Raw genomic sequence first — 25,020 nt, forward strand, 5'->3', positions numbered from 1 at the left:
CACCATTCATTTCATTTTTCCATTGTAAATTAAATGTACTCTTTGTACCCTAAGAAAAAATTTACCTCATTATTAAAGTTGACATTTTAACATTCTAGAAGTGATTTTTTAAAATATATGTAAAAGCAACTGTAAGATGGTTTTAAATTTTATTACACATTTGTTCACATTGGCAGATACAAAAATTTTGAGTCTGTTGCTTCATGGTTGTAATACTCTGCTTCACTTATTAGATTGTACTTTCAGAAATTATGGTGGGTATTTGTCCATTATTAAATGACTGCAGGAAATGGCGTTTTTCTGTGTGCTTTTAGTATTTTTTTCCTCATATATGTCACTTTTCTTTAAAATAGAAAATATTTTCTATTTTAAGGAAATATTTACATATCAGATAATTACCCTTATGCCTAAAATCCATCTTGTGCAAATGTTGAATTGCAAATCATGTTTCTGTGGGAATCTAGTTGTAGCTTCAAAACCTAGCAACCCACACTTAGCAATTTTTAAACTTTAACATGAATTATTTTGTTTATTCAGATAACCCATATAAAGTCTAAAAGAAATATGCCATTAATTTTTAACACAGTTATCATAGGTTAAATATATACCTTACAACTACCAGGACAGTACTGGACCATTTGTTTTCTTGTTTAGCAAAAATCATTGGAAAGTTCTTCACTTGGAGAGGAATACTAGAGGTATACTAAAATTCATTATGGGTGTTATATTTTCATTTATCGTACATTCAACAAAGAACGTTGAAAAACATCTGACTGAAAAAATGATGTTGGGAAGCGTTTTAAATCATAGTAAACAATTAGCTATTAATGAACAGAAAATTTTCTCCTTATATGACATAACTTTCGTTATAAATTTAAAGACAAAAGCATGGTCGTTGCTTAAAAAACAATATAATAAAGTATTAACCCGGGGATATAGCTCAGTGGTTCAGCACTTGCCTGGCAAATTCAAGGTCCACAGTTGGTTTCCTGGCACACCCCCAACCCCCAAAATCACTATGGAATGATGTTAATGAGAAGGTTGTCTTTTAACACTATTAGAGGATGGTGGGGTCAGCTTTCAGGGATCACAATAAACTAAATCCAAAATTTTAAAGTTTTTCTCCTTTTTTTCTGAAAGCTGAATTTTGTTAAATCTGAATGAAATGAATAGTATTTTACAAGGAGAATTTTTTTAAATGTCTTTTTTCTTAGGATACATGGTAAAAATGTTGAGTTATAGATCTTACACCTGGAGAGAACTCAGGTGTAAGTTATATTAAAACCTTAAAAATCATATATGTACTAAAATATGTAAATTATACTTAATTGTTTAGGTTATTTGTACTTTTACTTAAGTGTGCTCATGCCAGCTTCTTATAATACTTTTTTCTTGGTAATCATTGTAAAGATGTATGGTTCTTAAAACTACCTCAAAAATAAGTGAACTGTCTTACTAGTGATTTAAATTTTAATCTATTCAGTATTCTGATTCTGTGAAGTTAGATTATTTAAAAGGTTTGCTACTTTTATAAAAATAATCCCTCAGTTTCAGTTTTTTTAAATTGTTCAGCTAATGAATATGTTCTTGTGAATTAAAGCTCTTCCTTGATTCACTTACATATATTATGATAACTAATACTTCAAAGTACTTGACAAGATTACCTATTAGTGTTTAAACTCAAGAAATTAGTTACACTGTTCTTGTTAAGTTGTATACTTGTACTTGCTAAATTTTTACCACATTCTGTATATACGGCATTCCGTGATGAAACCTGTTTCAGTAAGTATTTTTCTTTAGCTTATAATATTAGAATAACTTACCCCATGTAGATTTAGTGTTTTTCTAACAATCACTTTTTTAAACCTTGGTCAGTACCACCCATTTAAACTTAATTATAGGAGATTGCCATTCGGTTCATTTATTTTTATCTATGGAAAGAAAAAAAGGTTTTTAAACTCATCTTTTCTTCAAATTCTAGTATTTTTATGTAACATGATCTACAAATACTACTTAATTGATAATTAACCAATCTTTAATTTTACTACATATGTTTAGTTGCTTTTTAATAATGACTATGCTGTAATCTAATGTCAATATACAGGTTCATTTGCATCTAATATTTAAGTACTAGAATATTCTCTCTAAAATATTAGCTGCTGTTTTTGAGATTCTATCCTAAAACAATGGCATTACATTTTCAGATACAGTTGAAATTCCTTAATTTCCAAATGTTCAAATATATCACCCATGGGGTATTAGATGTGATTTTTATCACTTTATGGTTCATAATGTTTTTACTGTGTCTTTGTTAGTCTCAGGTGATAATAGCCCATTTGGCTAACACAATTTAAACACACTTTTTTATTTTTAAAAATACTACATAATGGTTTTTGCCACATCTTTCTTTCACTAAAAATTTTGAGAGCTCTTTATTTAAGGAAAATATTTTTGAGAGAATTATTAAGCCAACAGCTTATACTGTGCCACTTAACAAGATTCTATAGTTTTTCATTCTTTTAAAAATAAGTTCAGATATTATATGCTAGATAAAAGTGAATATTGAGAAAACATAATTTAGTTTTTTTATTCTTTCATTTCATTTCCTTGTACTACTGGCTAAGAAAGTTCACATTTGAATTATTTGACTGAAGTTAACTTTTTGTGTGGTAATTCTTAAGCCAGCTATGTGTAGAACATTTAAGTAATACTCTACATTTAAAAAGTAACTTACATCCTAGAGTGTAATATCAACTCAAACTTGGAATAGAAGAATTTAGAATTTATACTATAAATCTCATTCCTTTCATTGGTAACTGATGAAGTGTCAGTTCTGTTGTTTTTTATAATACATATGATACCACTACCTCCTACTCTTAGTACATTAAGAATGAAAAACTATTGGTATTGTGAATATATATTCATTAATTGTGCTTGTCTTTTCAAGTTGCTGCTGAATCTGCTTGCATTGACATTCTTTGCCTTTCTGTGTCTTGTCTATCTTTACTGTTTCCATTAGATCCTCCTACTACTACCACCCTTCAGCCTACAGTTCAGTGGCATCCCTCAACTGCTGACTTCAAGGATCTAGCAACAGAACCTAAAAAATTGCCCTTCCCATTGTCCACCTTGGCAACAATTAAAGATGATACAATTGGCACGATCATTGCTAGTGTAGTGGGTGGGGCTCTCTTCATAGTACTTGTGAGTGTTTTGGCTGGAATATTCTGCTATAGGAGAAGACGGACGTTTCGTGGAGACTACTTTGCGAAGAACTACATTCCACCGTCAGATATGCAAAAAGAATCACAAATTGATGTTCTTCAACAAGATGAGCTTGATTCTTACCCAGACAGTGTAAAAAAAGAAAACAAAAACCCAGCGAACAATCTAATACGAAAAGACTATTTAGAAGAGCCTGAAAAAGCTCAGTGGAACAATGTAGAAAACCTGAATAGGTTTGAAAGACCCATGGATTATTACGAAGATCTGAAAATGGGAATGAAGTTTGTCAGTGATGAGCATTATGATGAAAATGAAGATGACTTAGTTTCACATGTAGATGGTTCCGTAATTTCCAGGAGGGAGTGGTATGTTTAGCAACCACTAAGTGTGACTTAACTGTGTACAATGTTTCATTCATACTAGTTGATCATTTTCAGATTGTTCATACTTTTTCTTGAGGAAGAATAAGCTTTTTCAAGTTGATTTTCGAGCTTACTTTTTATATTCCAATCTGACAAATGAAAATGTAAAATCTGGGTTCAGTGTATTCGAGCTGCTTTACAATTTTTTTCAATGCTGTACTACTGTCTCAAGATTTAAATTTTAATGCAGAGTACTTTATTGGTCTTACGCACACAGGTAAGGAAAAATGTCAGCATTAAACGTGTGGCTTTTTTTGGTACAAAAATTAAAAGAGGAAACTACCTTGGCATTGTGTATGAAATGTTTACCTGATACTGTAATCTTAAGTATGATGTTTGTTAAGCATATACCTCTCAAAATTTATCACCACTAAATGACATTACATCAAAATTGACTATAAAACTAATTCAAGAAATGTTTATATATTTTAGTATAGTAAAAAATACTCAGCTTGATAGAACATCTTTGCTTTTTTCAAGCATTATTTTCTAAGTTTCTATACAAGTGGAATCTTTACCTCTGCATTTTAATGAGCCTTGCCATAATTACTGTAGAGTGGCTTTTCAGAGATATTTTGTTGCACTAAAACTGTGGTAGTAAACTCAGTGAACATGATGTGTGAAACAGCATAATTATCTGGTCAATATTTTTGTCCAAAATACAGAAATACAACAAAATACATGCCTTCTAAACAATCTTATTTTTTTCATCTCTGGAAGACAGTTCTTAAATTGTCTTGTTAACAAGGATTTTGGTACAGTAAGCAGTAGCCTTATTTTAATGCTTTATGTTCTAAATATATAAATATGGTACATGATTAAATACAATTCAGAGAGAGCCTTTCATTATATTGGCGTATCAGATTTAGAGATGAGTTGTTTCTGCCAGAAATAAATATAAAGAATTTTCTAGACCATATTTTGTTTTTTAGTTATTTAATGTTGATCTTGTTCAAACGGGTAAATGTACAGAAAAGAAATTTAAAATAAACTTGGAAACTTGGAATTTGACTAGAAAGATCTGAATTATAAAACCAGGAATACTTGCTGATGGATATTGGCAGTCATCCCCTTTTCCTTCATTTCCTCCTAAATGTATGTACATGTTTCAAGATTTTTGTTTTTGTCCAATTAAAACTGGAAATATATCATGAGGTTGTTTTTTTTCTAACATAATTAATTAAGTATATTCTTCCCAGAATCATGTAACTTTTCAGAAAGAATGTTACCTAAATCTTCAAATGTGAATCTTCTTTATGAGGTAGTTTAATTGCTTGCTTCTACAGTTGAATTCTATAAAATTATAATGACAACTGATGTAAGGCCCAAAGAATGTTTTTCTATTAATGACTTATTGGAAAAAAACAGACTGTAGAATAAGTGTTTTCCCAGGGCAGTGAAGTAAGTTATTTAGAGAATCACACCAAAAATATTTTTTTTAAATAAAAGACAAAGTAGGTACTTTCTTAACTTTACAAACCCTCTTCCCAATCTTCTTCAAGTCTAAAAAGATATATATAGAGAGAGAGAAGGCAAAATTCTAACATGTTCATAACATTATGAGTAGTGTGAAAGCTTTATTCTAATTATAAGCTAGTTTTCCTTAGCTAGCAGTATTTCGTGGAAATTAGAAACGCTTCCCTAATATTTGGTATAAGCCTGTAATATTAGCTTAAGGAATAAAGTTAAATTCACGGATAGCTTGTGAAAATGTCTGGATTCTTAAATATTTAACCACTTACATAGAATATTGATTCTTTAGTCCAAGTCATTGGAAGAAAACTTTCTCGATAATACACTGTGATTGAAAGACTTTTATTTTTTATTTAAATATCAGCAGTGATATCAGCCACAAGAAAGATAAGTCTAAAATTTCTTTCCATGAAAGATGTAAATTTGTGACTTTTTGATCAAAATTTTGTCTTTAGAAATGGTTTGAAATGCTATATCAATTTGAGCAGAATAATCACATTTGGCTTTCATACAAATTTCGATTTGAATATAAACTGAAAGAAATTAACACTGTATTTCCAGAACTGTACTTCAAAAATATTAATAGCTGTTTATTAATTATAAACTTTCTTTTACATTGTGGCTATTATGCAATTCGTTTTCTATTTTTTTTTGTTTTGTTTTTGTGGGAGAAGGTGACTTGGAAACCAACAACTATATTCTATGTCCTTAATCCAAATAATCTGGCGTACTGAAAGGTTTCCAGGTTTTAGGAATCCGTACTGGTGCTTAAGACTTTCGGAAGCATTGCACTGTTGTTTATCAGAGCTTTACGTATGTATACTGTACATAGAGAATTGTTTGTAAACATGCATAGTTATATTAAATAAACATTTTTGATAAATTAATTTTTGAATACCAGTGATGTGCCCACCTAATTGTTAGACATAAGTGAGAAATCCTAGTATCTTCTTGGAAAAGTTGAAAGAATAGTTTTACTTATTTTTGGGCCATATTTACATTTATTTCTTTCATCTGTTTTGAATTCTGTATTCACTTTGGGGTTTCATTCCAACGGGTTGAAGTATTTCAGTAACAATGAAGTTAAATGCAACTCTTATTTTTTCCCACCATTTTTATTAAAATATAAGTGTCAGTAAGGTAGGATTAACTTTATGCATATTTGACTTTACTTCATAATTGAATGATAGCACTTTTTTTGATCAGTCTAATATTAAATCATTAAGGTTTTCAATAATGAATACTGCTTTGGATAGCCATATACAGAAAAGCTTTATAAGGTAACCATGGCCGCATATTTCACATTAAGGGACTGAAATACCACTGTATTTAAGTGAAAACATTGAGAAATGTGTAGCCCTTTCAGGTATGCAAAAATATCTGAGAATACAAATAAACGAGGATTTGGTAATATGATTACCAGTATAAAATATAAGAAAAGAAGAAATGGTATGTATATTGAATTTTTAATTATAATGAGGGCATAGAGTACAAATCTGATTTTTTTGTTTACTTGTGAGTTAGCAGTACACTGTCCCTTAGAAGGTCCTGTCTCAAAATATTTTTGGACTTCCTGGGGTAGAGTTTAATTTCAGTGTTTACCAGTGGTAATTTTTTTTAACCAAATTATGTTAGGCATTAGCCTTAATAGCCATACAACAGAGTACTACATTAAAGTTTTTTAAAAATCTGCAGAGGTATATTTTTATAGTAAAACTATAACTCTGTGTAAGGTATTCTTTGTTCTCACAATATTTGCTTGTGTTTGTGTGTATGTGTGTAGTCCGTTTTTAATTATTGACCCAAATGCAATTAATGATTTGTGGAAACTAGAACCTGCTTGTTTCTCTTTCCAAACAAGACTAATAACATGAAGGATACACTTAAAATTTGAAGGAGCCTATAGACTGACATCCACTGCAAAGTTTGATTTGATCACATGACTATGAGTAACACTCATGAATAACATTTAAAAATACTTGAAAATTTGTGTATATTCAACATGTATAATCTTTTTTGCCATTGTTCCCTAAACAATACAGTACAACTACTATTTTCATAACATTTATATTTTATTAGGTATTCTAAATAATCTAGAAAGTATATAGGAAGATGTATACAGTTTATATGCAGATACTAAATTAAAAGGGATTTGAACATTCTCAGACCCTCAGGGATCTGTCCTGGAACCAACCCTCTGTAGATATAGACAGACGATTATATTTCATGGAGTATTCATGTTGCCATTTAATGTTTGTTTATTGCTTGTGATCTATTTTGATTGAAATGCCATTATTTTTAACTTTTTATAATCACCATATCCCTGCTTCCTATTTTTGACATTCTAAAATAATACATATGTATTTTTAAACTTTCACATTTAGAATGAAAAGCCATTTTAAAAAATAGCATAGAATTTGACTAGATTGTTTTGTTCCCCTCTTTATATATGAATAAATACAAAAGCATCTTTAGAACAGTGTTCACAGTTTACTTTTTGTTTTTAAAAAATATCTTGTTTATTTCTGTTTTCTTCTGTCATACTCCAGTCAGCTACTATTTTGTTTTGAACCTCAGTTGTTCATTTTGTTTTGGAAGGACAAAATATTGCATTTTTAGGGTAAGTCATATTTCATTTGCCTTTTATTTATAGCACTGCTGATCATTTGAATGAAGAGACTGAAAGAGAGCTTTAAGACAGTACCTTTAAAATACAAATAATACTTGAGAATAACTCAAAGTCTCATTTCCTTACATGTATAATATCCCTATATAGAAAAACCTAAATCTGTCATCTCAGCAGTAGGAACTCAGGGGGACACCTAGTTTTAAAGGGGTGGTTGCACCTAAAAAGCCAGAGGTAACCAGATCTAGAAGTTATGGTCTCCCTTTTAAAAAAAGATTTTTTATTATGGAAACATTTACAAAAATAACCTTCATGGACTTGCTTCAGTTACTGTCAGTTCATGGATATTCATATTGTTTTAGGCCCTTTGCACATGATCACTCCTTCCATTACTTCATTTGTAAATAAATCAGTACATAGTTCTAAAAGTAAGGATCAAAGCTGGGTGTGGTGGCACATGGGTATAATCCCAGAACTCAGGAGGCTGAGGCAGAAGGATTGCCATGAGTGCAAGGCCAACCTGGGGTACATAGAGAGTTTGAGGTGAGCCTTAACTGCATAGCAAAACCCTGTCTCTCAAAAAATAAAAAACAAAAACAAAAACCTGAAATAAGGATCATGTTTAAAAACCTAATCTTAGTGTCATTGTTACACCAAAGATGAATAGGTTCTTCATATTAAGTAGTGAGTGTTCAAATTGCTTTTCATATATTTTTGTAGTTTTAATTAGGATTCAGATATAATCCATATAATGTGATTGCTAGAAATGCTTTATTCATTTTGTCTTTCCCCATTTTTCTCATGCAGTTTATTTATTGAAGAGACTGCTTCATTTTTACCAGTTTCCTGGTTTGGATTGTTCCAGTTGGATCCTAAATACATCCTTCTGTATTTTCTATAAATTTTCAGAAAAAACTTGAGTTTTGGTTACATTCATACTCATTTTTGTAAAGATGACTTAGTGATGTACATTTTTCCATTAGAAGGCACTGACTGCCCAGTTTTCTGCTTTGATATTAGCAGCCACTTGATACTCAAAGCCTAGATATATGAACAGGGAATAGATGTCCAGACTTACAAAACTTTGTACATCATGCTTTGATGTGCAAATAACTTTGGGCTCCTGCTATACATAATTTTTTTCTTTTACATTAGGAGGCCAGTCCATATTGAAAGCCCAGCTACACTGATAGATTTATGAATCTCTATTCTTTAAAATTAAGAACTATTGTTCATTATTTTTTGTATCAGCCTACATCTACCACAGTTTGACATTTTATTGTACTTTTTACCTTTCTTTGGAATCTGTTGACTGTTAACATTGGTATATATGTCAAAATGTGTTTTTCTCACTCTTTTGGGAAAAATGATTCTACTTCAAGTTACTCTTTTTAACAAAATGTGTTTTGGAAAACAACACAGTTGAATATGCTTCATCTATTTTTCCTAAATTCTTGGCTCAAAACTCCTCTAATTCATGTTTTGTGTATGTTGATTCTTGGTTAAGTGTAGTAGCTAAACGCTATCTCAGAAGTACAACTTGAGTCTAGTGGAAGAAGTGTACTATTTGAAACTAACAATCTTCATCGCAGTCACTATTTTTAAAGCTTGTGTTCATGTACAAGATCTTTGGGTTTTCCAGTGTCTTGCTAGTCTCACCTTCGCTATTTTTGGTCCAGCATAGATTTAATGTGAGGTTTATTGTTAATCACTGAATGTAAATCAAATCTGTGTTGTAGTTGGTCTCCAGATGCGTTTGAAAGCTTTGGTTGATTTATCACATCTCATTAGATGGACATGATTTTACTTCATAATGTAACTGATAAAATATGTGTATTAGGAATAAGCTGTTTGCTTTGTTTTTTGCTATTTACATTTGCATTACTAGTATCTTTATACCCGTTTTTTGCGAGAATGGCATTTACTGGGAATAAATATTTACTGTTGTGCATGTTGACATGAACATTGCCAACCAGTACTGCCACAAGTTCCACAGGTCAGGTGTCCACCTGTCACATGGTCACCCATGCAATTCCTCTTTCACATTTTTGATTGTTGGATAAATTTAGGTATTAGTTCTTTCATCTCTTTCACAAGATGTTGACTTTGCTAGATGAGCTTACCAACTAAAGATGGAACTTGATTTTGTTCTGGAAGTGTCTCCATTTTTGCATACAATATGGCCTGTGACCTGTGCGGTGGTTGAGCACTTGACAGAGGCAACAAGCGGAGCTATTAGTGCAATTCATAGATCGTACGCTGGTACACATTTTCATTCAATATTAGGCAAGTACTGATGTTTCTGTACTTGATTGGATCATACATAATTCATGAATTCCATGACCTTCCTTTGGGGATGTTTCACTCTTTGGTGAGGATTGGGATTATATAAGATTCGTCCTGGCATTTCTAGCACTTAGTATGATGCCTGGCCCCTATCAGGTGCTTAGTAATTTGTTGGCTGAGAGGCTAAGGATACTGAGCCAACCCAAGTAGAGCGCTTTTATTAAACATTAGGGAGAGAGAAACATTTACATGGATGCAAAGGCTTGGGTGTCATATTAGTAAAATGAAGGAATGGAGGGCTTGAAGATTAGGTCAGTGGTAGAGTGCTTACCTAGCATGTGTGAGGCCCTGGGTTCTAACCCCAGCGCTGCACCGAAACAGGTAATCCAGTGAAATGTAGTGTGGGAAGGCGAAGGTGGAGGCCGTTACACTCACCTTTGTATCATGTGCTGTCATCCCCAAAGCCCTGGTAAAAGGACGGAGGAGGAAAGATTGTTGTCATGTCTCACTTTAAAAGTGAGCGTGCAAACACTGCACACATGCTTTCTAAAAATATTTATTGGTACCTGTTTGCAGTACACGTTACATTCATTGTGCACGTGGTACATGTACATAACACATCTTCACTTTTCATCCCCTTCTTACCTCCTGTGTGCTTCCCTTAATCCCCTTCCCATTTGCAAAAGGTCTGTCTCCCTGTTTCCATTTATCACTCTTTTTATTTTTCTCTTTATTTATACTTTGGATTTATTATATAAGAGAAGCCATGACCTGTGTATCTGATTTGTTCTCAGAATCCATCCACTTTCCTACAAATGACCCAAATTTATCTTTCTGTTTGGCACAGTAGTACTTTACTGTGTGTAAATACCGTATTTTCTTTATTCATCCATTGATGGACATACAGGCTACTTCCAAGATTTAGCTGTTAGGAGTTGTCATGCTATAAACATGGGTATATATTTATCACTGTATTATGTCTTTAACTCTCTTAGAAAGATACCTAGGAATTGCGAAGGGGAATAGCTGGGTTGAATGGAATTTCTACTTTTAGCTTTTTGAGGAGTCATCATACTGAATTCTCTAATGCTTATTCTAACTTACATTCCCTCTAACAGTAGAGAAGTGTTCCTTTTCCCCCACAGCCTTGCCAGCACTTTTTATGATTTGATTTCTTGATAGACATTTTTCTCTGGAGTAAGATGACATCTGTTTGATTGGCTTTCACATTTTTTATTTGTATCAGTGATAGTAAAGATAAAACTTTAATTCAGTGTAATGTCAGTATATACCATATGCACATAGCCTCAAAAAATAAATTTCTAGCAAAACTGTTTTAATGATTTGTAACTGGCTTTTGAACATCTTAGGAGATATATGTATAGTATCTTTCATTAAAGACAGTGTGCTTTTGTTGTACTGGAGAATGCTAGTTTTCTTTTCCCAAAGGTGAGTATCCGATGAATTGGCTATCATAGATGCCATAACAGGAGGCTGTTCTTGGAGATGTATATACCTCTCTTTTTCAAGGAAAATATTGTAACGCTTGACTTTTCATTTTCTTCAACTTAGAGACATTACTAGATATTGTACTCTATCTAAGGTAATGGTAATATTGCTTCATATCAGTCATGCAGTAAATTAGCATTTTAAAATGTCAAATATGTATACATTTGTAAACTTAATTTTTTTTCTCGTGCTTAAGTTGAACTGTGGAGTCTATGTAGTATGGGTTTATGTGAGAAAAGAAGTATTGGGACTGAATTCTCAATTTTCATCAAAATACATCAATGAAAATACATTACTTTGGCTTGAATGCAAAGATTTGATCTCTTTTTATTACATACTGGTATTCATTAACTGTTAATGTCTAAAACATTTATATCCTTAAATAAGTTAAATCTTTCTCTTTTCTCAGTAAATGAGTCAAGAAAGGAAATACAAAATGTACCCCCATATGTGTACTTAACGTCGTTTTACATGGTCAAGGGAATTATTCAGTTGGTAGTTGGAGTCAGATTTCATTTTTTTTCCCCAGTTGCTCATTTCAGCACTTACCAGTCTTTTCTGATACTAAGAAGAGGCATGCAATAATGAGGATAAATATGACTAATAAATTAATGGAAGCCAGTAAAATAGATGTCCAAATTGAAGTAGAAGAACATGTATACATATGTCAGTTTTGTATCCTAGAACTAGAAAGTCAAATCCTAGCACTAGACATCTTATAATTAATAACTTGAAGTTTGATCAGGTTATAATTAAAGTATTAAAATAGCATATATTTAATTACTTAGGGTATTTAAAATAGTACCTATTTAGAGTTAGAAAATGGCATTAAACATCTGTGTATGTTGTATTACTTACAAAGAACTATCAAATTTCAGATTATTACTACGGTTTTCTTCAAAGAGAAGAGAGGTTTGATGAATTTATGATTTTTGGTAGATTGAGACCCTTCATTTGGGAGCATTATATTAAAAAAGTAATCAGATTTTTAAAGCTATTTTTCCAAGTGTTACTATATAGTATTAACTTTGTCATTGTCATAGTCAGAATTCTGTATATTTGGACAGAATGGTAGGGCTACTTTATATCAAAAAAGAATCTCATTCAAGGGAGATACTTAGAATAACAAGTGTGGAATAGGGAGCAATTTGATGATTGAGATTTTTATATGTGCCCCCGACTAGGTGAATGATATTAGTCGAATCACATCCCTTACATTTTAATTGGTCTATTACTAAAAACTGCACAATCTTTTATTCCCTCCCTCTCTTGTTCCCTCCCTCCTTTTCTTCCTTCCTTCCTTCCTTCCTTCCTTCCTTCCTTCCTTCCTTCCTTCCTTCCTTCCTTCCTTTGATTTTTTGAGGCAAGATCTCACTGTGCTGGTTATAAACTCACTATGTAACCCAGTCTGGCCTCTAACTCATGACAGTCCTCCTGCCTCATCCTCTCAGGTGTTGAGATTACAGGCGTGTGCCACCACACATGTATATGTCTTGGTCAAACCTGTAACATTCATGGTGGGGAAAACGATAATGTAAAATATATTATCCATAAATAATCCCAAGTCTACTTTTTCACATTTGTAAGTTTTGAGTAAGTTTAACTGCACTGGGTTTCAAATCTTTTTCTCATCTAGCACATACTTAAATGGAAAGACCAGAGCAGCATTAATCAGCAGTTGTAGGTAAGCTGAACTCTATCAGCTAGTGAAGATAATGTTTTAGGATAATTGCGTGTAATTTTCACAATGTTTAGATTCTGTTCATTGTTTGAAAGTTTACTGAAATTGATGACTTGCACTCACTGGTATAAGATTTTCAGTCTAGAACGGGGCTAACAAAATGGCCCAGGATTGTTAGGGCTTTTTAAAATTAAAATCATTAACACATTTATTTTCTAAACAAGTGTTTGCATCTGGAAAGAAAGGAAGACATCCTTATTAGCCATTAAAAGTCCCAACCCACAATTAATAAAACTAGAATTGTTAAGTACTTCTAAATATGTGTTTATGTGTGTATAATATAACTGGTAAGTAGGGTAAACATTTCCGACTTGACACTTCTCTAATTCCATTTAAGTTTGTCATGCTTGCATCCTAACAATTGCAATTACTTAAGAATAAGTGAATAAATCATATTAAGTGAAAACTAAATTCTTCATTACCAAATAGAGGACCCAAAATGCAAGGCAGAAGCATTCTCACAACAAAGGCTTAAGGATGAAGCTTCTCTATCCCAACGTTGTTTTCTCTCTGTTCTCCCTTTGCTTGCTGGTTGAATGGACTTAGGCAGGTCATATAACTTCAGGACCACAGACAGCATCTTTGTTTATAGAGTGTTACTTTCGGTATCAGGAGTTCGAAGGATCATTTACAATTTATGAACCATCTCATAAAATTTAGTAGATTTAATATGCCTGGAATTATTAAAGTAACATACATAAGAATTGATGGTTTTGTCATATCCCTTCGTACTTTCTGGAAAATAGTTAATTGTACTTTTAATAGATCCCCTTACTTGAGAATTCATGAAATAGAGTAATTTAATTTTTTATAGTTGTGTGAAATTCTAATTGCTAAATACATTTATTAAATCATTGCAGAATTTGTGATGCAGTCGGGGAAGGAAATTCATATTAAGAGGTGATATAGTATGTCTGTAGCCAAATGGGGGAGAATTTACTATGTTACTATGTTTAGTCCTGTTTTAAAATGGTTCTAAAACATTTCTTAATTCTCACAAGTGTCTCTTAAACACTATATATTTTTTGCTATGTGGCTGTTTTGTTTTCTTTTTGTTTGCTTGGGGGGTTTTTTGCCGTTAAAGGTTTTTTAGTTTCTTTAACAGAGTTGCTGTTTCATTTTAATAGAAAAAAAATGATAAATATCTATATTGCTGGTCACCTCTTAAGACTGACTTTTTAAGTCACCTTTTTGTGTAATAACTTAAAATTATTTTCATCTTTTTCAATTAGCTATAATCGCTTCTCGGATAAACCTCATTGGCTACGATTATGCCACTGCGCAAAGCTTATTTTCATCTTTTTAATGTATCTTCTCCAGACATTCCTTGATCATAGAGAACAGATGAACTTGTTGATGTCTGATTGGGGATATTCTTTTCAGAATTTGAAAGAAGTGAAACCGAGGTGCTCAACAGGGAATAAGGAAAGGTTGTTAGCATAGTTATACTAAAACCAATGAATCAGCGTTCGGTCCTCTAAGCCGGCATCATATGCTGCCAATAGGCCTTCCCCTGTAAAAGTTAAGGTATGCGATTTCAAGAACTTTTCAAAATGGTGTGAATAGCCTAATGTTTGGTACTTTCCAGATGCTCCACTTAAGCAGACATCTTCTGTAGCTGTAGCTGGAGCTGTGATCGGAGCTGTCCTTGCCCTGTTCATCATTGCTGTCTTTGTGATTGCGCTGCTGACTCCTCGGAAAAAGCGACCTTCCTACCTTGACAAAGTGTAGGTAACTTTTTTGCTTGACTCCATCTGTGGGTACCATTGTGCATCCGCCTTTATATCTATCTTTACAGCTGTTTCTATTTAAGCTGTCCAAGGGATAGAAAAGTAAGGATAAGGTTAGACCTTTGTAGATGACCATTCTTTCATGAGAACATCTTATACCACCCCTTAATAAATGAGCAGCATCTAGGGGCTGCTGGATGGCAGCTGTCTGACCCGCAGTGGATTAAATACCTTTCCAGATGGCACCATAATGACATTTATATTGCCCTGCCCTCTGAACAGACATGCAGGTGTTTGATGAAAAGCTATGTGTAAGACAAAAGTATCTTAGTACTTTAAGTTGCATCTTCAGATTGTGTATGCTTATCTTTAATACACAGAACATTCAACTGTCTGAAGTTGCTATTAACTATGTGAACTTTTAAAGCTTCTGAAAGAGAATGATTCATTTGGGGTTTCAGTAAATTTTAAAATGAACATCTTACTGAGAAATAAACCAGTGTTTTGGCCTAACATTGAGATAGGTTTATAAGATGGAAATTACACTCTCTCAATTCTCTTAATTCCATCAGCAGCTTTGTTGCTTCTATGTGAAATTAACAATAATTTTCCTATGTACTTCACATAGTTTTGATGGGAGTAGAATAGCATGGTGTTGTCTTAGAAAGTGAAGTTCTGTACCAATAGCATTACTTGTAGAATAGTTTATTAATGTTTTCTTTTACCTTAGCCACTGTGGAAATCAGTGTAGAGATTTTTCAGAAAACTGTTTCATTTGATGAGCTATATCCCTCCTAGGTATCTTCCCAAAAGAGATAAAGACATTACATTACAGAGATACATACGTAGTCATGTCCATAGCACCACAATTCAAGGTAGTTTAACTATGCAAACAGTGTTGATGCCCATGGGCAGGTGAATGGGCGAACGAAATGTGGTATGTGAACACAATGGAGTGTTACCATAAAGAAGGCTAAATTTGAGTCATTAATAGGAAAGCAGGTGGATCTTGAGACCATAATGTTAAGTGAAATAAATCAGACACAAACGGTCAAATATTGCATAGTTTCTCTTATATGAGAAATTCAATTTATAAATAAAGAGTAGAATAAAAAAGACACAAGAAACAGAATGTAGACTTTTTGACATTGGGATAGGAGACAGAAAAGGGAAAGGTGGTAAAAAATGATCAACAGATGGATATAGGTGTATAGATATATGCATATTTGAATATATATTCAATTTACCAAAATGAAGTAATTATATATTGCAAACATATACCAATGAGAAAGAAAAAGGAAAAAACATTTTTAAAAGTTGAAAACGTGCCATTCGAAGCATGTATTCCTTTTTAAAATGCTTTGTTATGTGTGTGCTTCTCTAATCCAACTGTTCCTTGCTTTTGTCCTTTTAAAGACACGGGGAGCAAATGTGAATTCTCTCATGATCAGATTAGTGGCAAACTAGGAAGAAGTCACATCACTTTCATGAACCTAAGACTTCTCACATAGATGACCATTGACATCTTGTAGTTATGAGTTTGTTGTGATTTTCACCAGATGAAAAAATTACATTATCCGAAGTGAAAGATGTTCACTGCGATGTCTGTCAGACTGCATGTGGTTAATTAGTTTAAGAACTAATCTTGTTCCCAGATTATCTTGTTTTTCTGTATCTTCAAAAATACGATTGATTAGTAGACTAAAGGTAGATTAATAAGTCATGTAACTATTACATTTCTTCTGAATTTTTTTATTTAAGATATTACTACCATATGAAAAATTATTAGATCACAGTGAATTTATTACTTCAGTGTCTATAGCTTTTATGTCCTTTACTCTTTAATATATATGTTCTTATTTAGTAATCACAAGGAATGAATACATCTATAATCTTGAAAAATATTAGACTGTGTATAAAAATTATTTTCTAAAATTCAACAACCTGTATAATTAAATCTGGTTTTGGTATAATTAAATGATGTTTAAAATTATTCAAATATTGGAGCTTTTTATACATCAGGTCATTTTGCAAAAATAAATACATCTACCTAGAATATGTCTCCATTTCAAGTGGTAAGATTCATAATAGCCTATATATTGAAAGTCTTAATTTGTCTGATTCATATTACGAGAGCAAGGAGGGCTTTTGAAAATCAGTCTTGAAAGTATTTCCAAAAACAATACAAAATGCATGTTTATAGTATATATTAAATATTACATGTTTTCACATTTGGCTATGCCTACAGACATTTTAAAGATAGTCATATGTGTATTCCTTTATTCTTTCCTCCAAAGGGTCAGAAAAGTGATGTAAGACGCTGCATCTCAAGGAAAATGAATGTAACTTAAGATTCAAAAACTTCTAATTAAGTGGTGCTTGAACTAAATTTGAATCAATTAGTATGATCTTAAACATTGGAACTAATACTTGCTGCTATTTTCTGTACTTGGTAGATGAAAGGAAAATAAGCAAAATACATGTAGGTACAGTGGTAATTAGTTTTTGTAGTATGAAAAAAATCACCAAAGCTCATTAGAACCTTGAATTTTCTGCCTCCTTTTCTGTTCTCTTTCTTTCTTCCTTCCTTCCTTCCTTTCTTTTTTTTTTTGGTTTGGCTAAATACAACCTTTTTAACACAGGATCGACCTTCCTCCCACACATAAACCACCTCCTGTATATGAAGAACAGTCCCCACCTTTGCCTCAGAAAGACCTTCTTTATCAGGTAGGTGTTGACTTATATAATTAAAATAATCCAAAATACAACAAAAAGTCCTCTTGTAAGAAATTATAATGAAATACAATAAAATATAATTTATATAAATCTTTTCAAAATGCTAGCTACACATTTATACATTAAATATTGCATAATAGCACATAAAGTTTAACATGTTAATATATTTCTCTGAAATTTCTAGGGTGTAAAATTTTGGCTACAAGAAAAGTGAATGTTTTATAGAGTATGGTGAAGAGCCGCTTCTTTTTGGAGTATTGTATTTTACTTTTGTTTCTTTTCATATACCATAGGTCTAAATTTTACAACTCTTGTATTTAGCAACACAGAGCTTATTTTCCGATTTAAAATTCTTGGTATGATTATTAACCTTCATACTAAATTTGTGATAACTTTTAATATTTATTTGAATCAGTTTATAGTAATTCAGCACTTTTAAAAGTATTCAATACTTCTAATCTTATATTCTATACATGCATTTGTTACCTTTAATGTCAGAAAGTTTAAATATTTGAATTCTTTTATTCTCAGTCTCAGGGTTTTTTTTATTATTTTTGTTTTGTTCTATCACCCACACTGTGTATTAGGGTTATAACTTCATCTTAGGGATTTACTCCTCTTAAATTTAGGGATTTTAAGGATTTATTTTCCTCCTAAAATATGTCCTGTATTTCCTGCTTGCATAAGCCAAATCATTTGCTCATCAATTAATTAATTTAATTTGGTGGAAAACTTCAAAGGAATACATCTGTTAAGATATTCTCAGCATCTGTTGCATTGCTGATCACACAGTGCACCACCTACAGTGGGACAGGACGGAGCATTCTCTGGCATGCACACCCAGTCATTGGGCAACAGCTTTGTCATCCTACTAAGAGTAGTCTTGAGGATGAAGTTGTGCCATCTTTTCAGACTTCTCATAAAGGGTGTAGCTTTGCTTCTCTTTTGGCAAATAAATGAGTGGAACAAGTAGTGTGAGATATGAACAAAATATGTACAGATGTTATGCATTATAGAAGGATACTGTCTTTCTCAACACGCATCAGTAACCTTAGGATTACATCATGGTGGGCGTTGTGTGAGGGTAGAAAGGCGCTCAGGTCATGACAGTTGGGATGCAAACAAAGGAAGAAAGAGAAGAGGAGAGTAGGGATAAGATGTACCCTTCAAAGGCACAATGCTGGTGACTGGCACTTCCTCCAGTGTGCCCTGCCTTCTTACAGCCTGTTCAGCTGTGAACTCATTGGTGAAGTCCACACCTTCACTGTCCAATCACCGCTCTAGACCAAACCTCTGAAGTCTGCTGCATTAGGGATCAGCACACGAGTACTGATCTCAGCAGATGAGTCTTTGAGGAATACTTCATATTTAAACCTTAACAACTTGTTATTATTTTCAAATAGAATGATTACAAAAGGTTCTAAATTTGAAAAATAGTTTTAATTTGGCTCTTATCATGTGTCTAGGATTTTAATTAAGATACCATGCTATAGACATACCATACATAAACACAAAGGGAAGTTTTTTCTTGGATGACTTCAGTTGACCTTGGTATAAACTGTAAGTTTTAGAATCCTTGGAGGGAGGAAAGACTTCCTGGATGGATTAAGTTTGGAGTGATGTTAGGGGATAAATTACTAAGAGCTTTCTTGGAATAATTTGGTAGTAACTCATATAATAAAAGACTTAAATTGGGGTACAAATGAAGAGTTATGTTGAAAAATGATGAAAGGTTTTTGTCTGAAGAAATTTGATAGTAGAGTACCTGCAATGGAAATAAACGTCAGACTGAGAGAGAGACCATTTGGTAATATTGCGACTTTTCCTCAGTTAAAACTAGGCAGCTGAAAATTTGATTGAGTGGTGTTTTCCTTTTCTAGATATAAAATTCATTATGTAAAATATTTCCAAGGATAATCAGAACTTAAATTGGACATGAAGTAAATAATTCTTATTCTTTATTAATTCTAAAAGCATTGAAGAACAAAAATTACGCTAAAGTGTTTGTTCAGTAGCATGATGATTTATCATGATTCATGCATTAGAATATTATATGTTGGTTGTATGGATGTTTATTTTCTAGTTAGTCTTACAATATCAAAATGCAAACTACATAGTAACTATTTCTTAGCAAGAAATCTGGGTATGTAATTACTAGCTAGTTTCAAACAGTGATGGCATGTTGTAATAATGACTATTTTAGTAATGTTCCACTTCACTAGATAACTTGTCAACTTTAAACTCATGAAATAATTTCTACTTGAAGTCATTAGTTATGATCCCTCACAACCCAGGCCCCAGTGACCAAGGTTTCATGCTCCCAAAATAACACCATGACTTTAAGGAAAAGACTCTAACTTGTTCTACCCATCTGTGGTTTCCTTTGGGAAACACAGAAAGAAGCAGTTCTTCCTGCGTACGTTTGTCCACCCTAATTGAAACTGTTGCTTTTGGGCTAAAAATACCACATTTCACCCCAGAGAATTTTTCCTCTTAAGTTAGCCAGTCAGATAGAACCTGGTGTTGTGAAAAGGAAATGTCCTTGTGTGGGTGCTGTTACCATGCTGCAGAGATGTCTGTAGTGAAGGCACCTATATATGGACAAATGAAAAGGAATGTCTTCTCTGAAAGCAAAGAGTATTCAAGTTATACCACCAGCTGTCATGTTAATAAATAATAATTCTACAAAAGTGAATTGTCACTTAAGAAACAAATTAAATTTATGATGTTAAAATGTATTTATGATGGTTAATCTTGATCTGTCAACTTGATTGAATTGAGAGATGAGCAGATCAGTGAAGCACTGTTCTGGGTGTGTCTTTGAATTTCCAGAGAAGATTGACATATGGGATGGCAAACAGAGGGAAAACTGGCCCTGAATGTAGGCACATTGTCCAATAGGCTGAGGAACTGGTGGACCAGAAGTAAAAGGAAGAAGCCCATTAGCACAGGCTCTGCCCCTCTCTGCTTCCTGGATGCTGTAGTTGAGTTTTCCTTGTCCACACACTTCCCCTATGATATTCTGCCTTACTTTAGACCCATAGCAATGAAACCATGTGAGCCAATATAAAGCTTTCCTCCTTTAAGTTGGCCTTCTTAGGTATTTTGTCACAGCAACAGAGTATCTTACGATTTTTTTTTTGTTCTTAACATAATACAGGTCAAAATTAAGTATATTCTTTGTACAATAAGAAAACCCACAGAAATTTTCTGTGAAAATCTTTTTCATTCCCCATCATTAAAAATCCATATCCCTTCCCCAGAGATCAATATTTTTACAAATTTACATATCCTCCCAGATTTTTTCCATGAGTTTATTTCCATGCATACCTCATTCATACTTACATCTACAGGTAGTTTTTGTTTAAAACATAAATGGAGTTACAGAGTACATTTTATTTTAGAAATTACCCTGTCCACTTAATATATCTTGCATTGTAGACCAGTATTTTTAAGAGTAGCCAGTGTAACCACCTTTAGCAAAATCCTGTTGGTGTAAAACCGAAAATTCATGAACGTAGTTTCACACTTAGTGAATCAGAATCGCTGGAGTTGGCAACAGTGGACATTTTACTACCTGATAATTTAATGCCCACCCAAGTTTGAAAGCTATGTATCTTTTATTCTTAGTGCTTGGAATAGTATTCCATCACATTAATATACCAGAAGTTACCCAATGATGTATCTGTTCTGTTACAGAATTCTGAGAGAACTTTCATGTACTTTATTGTGCACAGATATTTGAAAAACATGCACCCAAAATAGAATTAGAAAGTTTTTGATTTAAATAAATACATTATTGACCAAAAGAGCTGTATCAATTTAGCATATTAAAACCCATTTTTCTTGCCAGTACTATTAGTAACAGTTGTTTTGTTTTTTGTTTTACAAAGGTGGTAACTGGAAAAGTAACTCATATAAAAGTTGTATAAATTCCTGGATGAAGCTGATTGTCTTTTCATAATTGATTGCTGTTTGTGATTTGGTAAACTATGTATTTGCATCAGTTTTCAATTTTTAGTGGTTTTGAACATGTTACGCTTCTAGTTTGGTGTTCTGTCATTAAAATAAAAACTTTTTTCATGTGTGTTTCTACTTTTTTATTCAATTTGTTGTAAGCATATGATTATAAGATTATGATTATCAGTGATATTTGTCCTAATCAACTGCCAGGGATTTTGTAACTATTAACAAGTAGAAATTCTTTGGATTTTAAGTATAAATCTTGCATGTAGATTATTTTCTTATATTTTTTATTCATTCTAATAGTTTTTTAGTTTATTCTCATTCTCTAGGTATATTAACTATTTGATATAAGTGACATTTTTTATTTATCATTTGTCTGTTGTGGTCATTATTTATTCTGCAGTGATTAGAACCTTTAGCAACAGGTCTCTATTCAAAGGCTTTATTGTATTGTTCAGTTTTAAATCTAGCATGGTATAATTGAACACTGACATAGAATTTCTTTGTATTACAATTTTTGACAGCACTGTATGTTCTATGAACAGTACTATATTAAAACTATATGGGGCAAGTTGTATATTCTGATATGAAAAATTACTCAAACCAATTAAAATGATCCCTGAAGCATTTCCATACCTAATTCTTTGAATATAGTTTTATTTTTGATATGGAAAATCTGTATATAAATGTCTTTTATAATACTCTGTATTTCAGTTTAAAATGACAGTTAATCTAGAGAAGTAATGAGTAGTTGATTTCTTAAAATGATTATAGTCTTTACTACTAAAGATAACAGGAATTTGTTTTACAATCAAGCAACAATATGTTAGGGAATATGAATTTTGAAGTTATTTTTCTTTTTTGTATTAGTATAATTTTGCGATACATAATATATTCACTGTGAGTAACTTGGTACATATACCTATTGAAGGGTTGTTTTTTTTACACTACTGACCTATTAACAAAACCCTCTCAATCTCTGAAACTCATGATATTTATCTCCTGAAATCTGTACTTGCAGTAGTTATCTGTCAAGTGACTGTTGGTGAATTAAAAATTTTTAATCTTAAAACATTTTATGAACATTATTTTAGTTGTAAGTATACACAGATTAATTTTAATAATTTAAGACCTTTAAAGTAATGCATTGGTCAGCTTCCCTATTGCTGGGACACAACACCTGACAGCCGCAATTTAAAAGAAGAGGTTTAATTTGACTCATGGTTCAGGGGAGTCAGTCCATGGTCAGCTGGCTCCAGGTCAGAAGGATCATGGAGAAAGGGAAAAGCCACTCACTTCATGGCAGCCAGGAAGCAGATACAGAGGAGTCAGCAATAGAGATACACCCTCCAAAGATACACATCCAGTGGCTTCGCTTCCGATGGCACCCCACCTCTTTACATTTAGCTGTAAACTCATCAGTGGATCAGTTCACTGTTAAGTATAGCACCCCTTGACCCAGTCACCTTCCAAAACCCCCACTGCTGAACACATGAGATTTTTGAGGGACATTCTAGGTTTAAAACCATAATATGTATACACAAATATGTGTTTGGTATATGTGAGTAAATACTCTTTGTGACTGAAGACGATGTACTCATAAAGTACTTGTATGACAAATAGAATATGAAGCTTATGTTTTCAGATCCTACATAGCGTTTAACTTTAAGAAATTGCCATTTATATACTTTTGGTGTAACATTGAAAAAATTTCCAATTACCTGAAAAACTTTTGAAGTACCCCCCTATTTTCCAACTGTATAACAGTTTGAAGATATTTTTTCTTAGATTTCCATTATTATCTTTTCAACACTTAGCTTGCCAAACATATCACTGCCATCTTCCAATAATACTTTTTAGGTAAGCTACTTGTATTAGTAATCATTGATGATCTGGTTTCTTCCCATATTTTAACGTATTTTCAGACTTTGTTAACAGTTATAATCTTTGGGAATAGAAGAAGAGAAAGGGAAGAAGATGATAGAAAACTAGTTTTCTTCTAAATTAGAGGGACGTATACTACTCAGTGGACAATGCAAGAAAATAAGTACTGAGTATTTCATGTATGTTTTTGCTGTCAAATAGCAAAATTTTTCATCTTGCAGTTACCAATAGTTAGTATGTAGTAGCAGTTATTTTGAGACAAGTAATGAAATAATTGGTGAGTTTTTATGCTGGCATGGAGAGGGAAAAGTTTTGCAATCAGAAAGTCTTAGATGAAGCAATGATTTATAAACTAATTTTATTTGGGGGATGGCCTTCCAAAGCCAAAAAATAAGATTTGAATATCTAAAAGTATTCGTGAAAGGTTAAAGTAAATTTCATTCAACTGAAATATGGGTGCAACATTTGAAATATAAACAATTATTATCTTAACTATATCAAAGCTCTTAGTAATTGCAAAAATTAGCAAAGGATAAACCTACTTTATGAGGTTTTATATTAATAAATTAATATATATAATATCCTTAGAAGTATATAGCACTTAGTGCTTATGTTTTTGCAGTTACTGTTATTTAAAAAGAAGCTTTGTAGTTTTTCATAAAAAATACTAAAAGTAACCAAGCAGGAAAATCGTTTCAGTATAAAAATAAAACTGGTACCACTTTGACTCATTTAAACTTAGCACATACTACTTTTGGAAATCACTTATACTTTCATTATAAGATTAGTACTGCTTGAAATAAAATGGAGTCAGCACTTTTTAATTCATAATATTGTTTTTGGCGTTTTTTTCAGCCATTCATTTATCAAACCAATATTTCTTGAGTACTTAATATTCACCATGACTGACCCCATATAGTTAATAAAATAAATGAAAAGAATTATTTATGAAGCTTACATTTTAGTGACAAATGCAAATGCCAAGGATGGCAACTTTCTCCCTTTTGTAAAAATAGTTTTATTGAAATATAATTTGCATGCAGTAAATTATATTTATTAAAACTAAATTTGTTTTACAAGCAATACAAGGGTAAACAAAAATAATTTTTTTTGTCTCTTTTTTGAGACAGGGTCTCACTGTGCAGTTCAGGCTGACCTTGAGCTCACTTTGTAGCCCAGGCTGGTCTCGAACTCACACCCATCCTCCTGCCTCAGCCTCCTGAGGGCTGGGATTACAGGCATGTGCCACTTCGTCCGGCTAACAAAATATTTTGAATGTATAAATCTTAAAATTTATCACAGAAAAAAGACATACCCTCACTTTCAACACACTTATCCCATTATTCTGCCACTTTCTGAAGCAATTCTGGAAGTCCTCTCTCCACAGTGTCTTTATGAGGTTTTTTAAAAAATACACTGAAT

The 25,020-nt window shown here is 32.4% G+C and overlaps 1 protein-coding gene across 1 annotated transcript in view; it reads left to right on the top strand.

The window, feature by feature from the left end:
* The window catches only part of Pvrl3 (poliovirus receptor-related 3), a 91,969-nt gene that overhangs the window by 22,057 nt on the left and 44,892 nt on the right, over positions 1 to 25,020 (top strand). Inside the window, exons 6-7 of the mRNA XM_005386610.2 lie at positions 14,871 to 15,009; positions 17,655 to 17,739. Coding sequence (XP_005386667.1) covers positions 14,871 to 15,009; positions 17,655 to 17,739 — 224 coding nt within the window. The remainder of the gene's footprint in view (positions 1 to 14,870; positions 15,010 to 17,654; positions 17,740 to 25,020) is intronic.

This window comes from Chinchilla lanigera, unplaced genomic scaffold (assembly GCF_000276665.1).
Source record: "Chinchilla lanigera isolate Chin_1 unplaced genomic scaffold, ChiLan1.0 scaffold00026, whole genome shotgun sequence".
In the NCBI taxonomy this organism is placed as follows: Eukaryota; Metazoa; Chordata; class Mammalia; order Rodentia; family Chinchillidae; genus Chinchilla; species Chinchilla lanigera.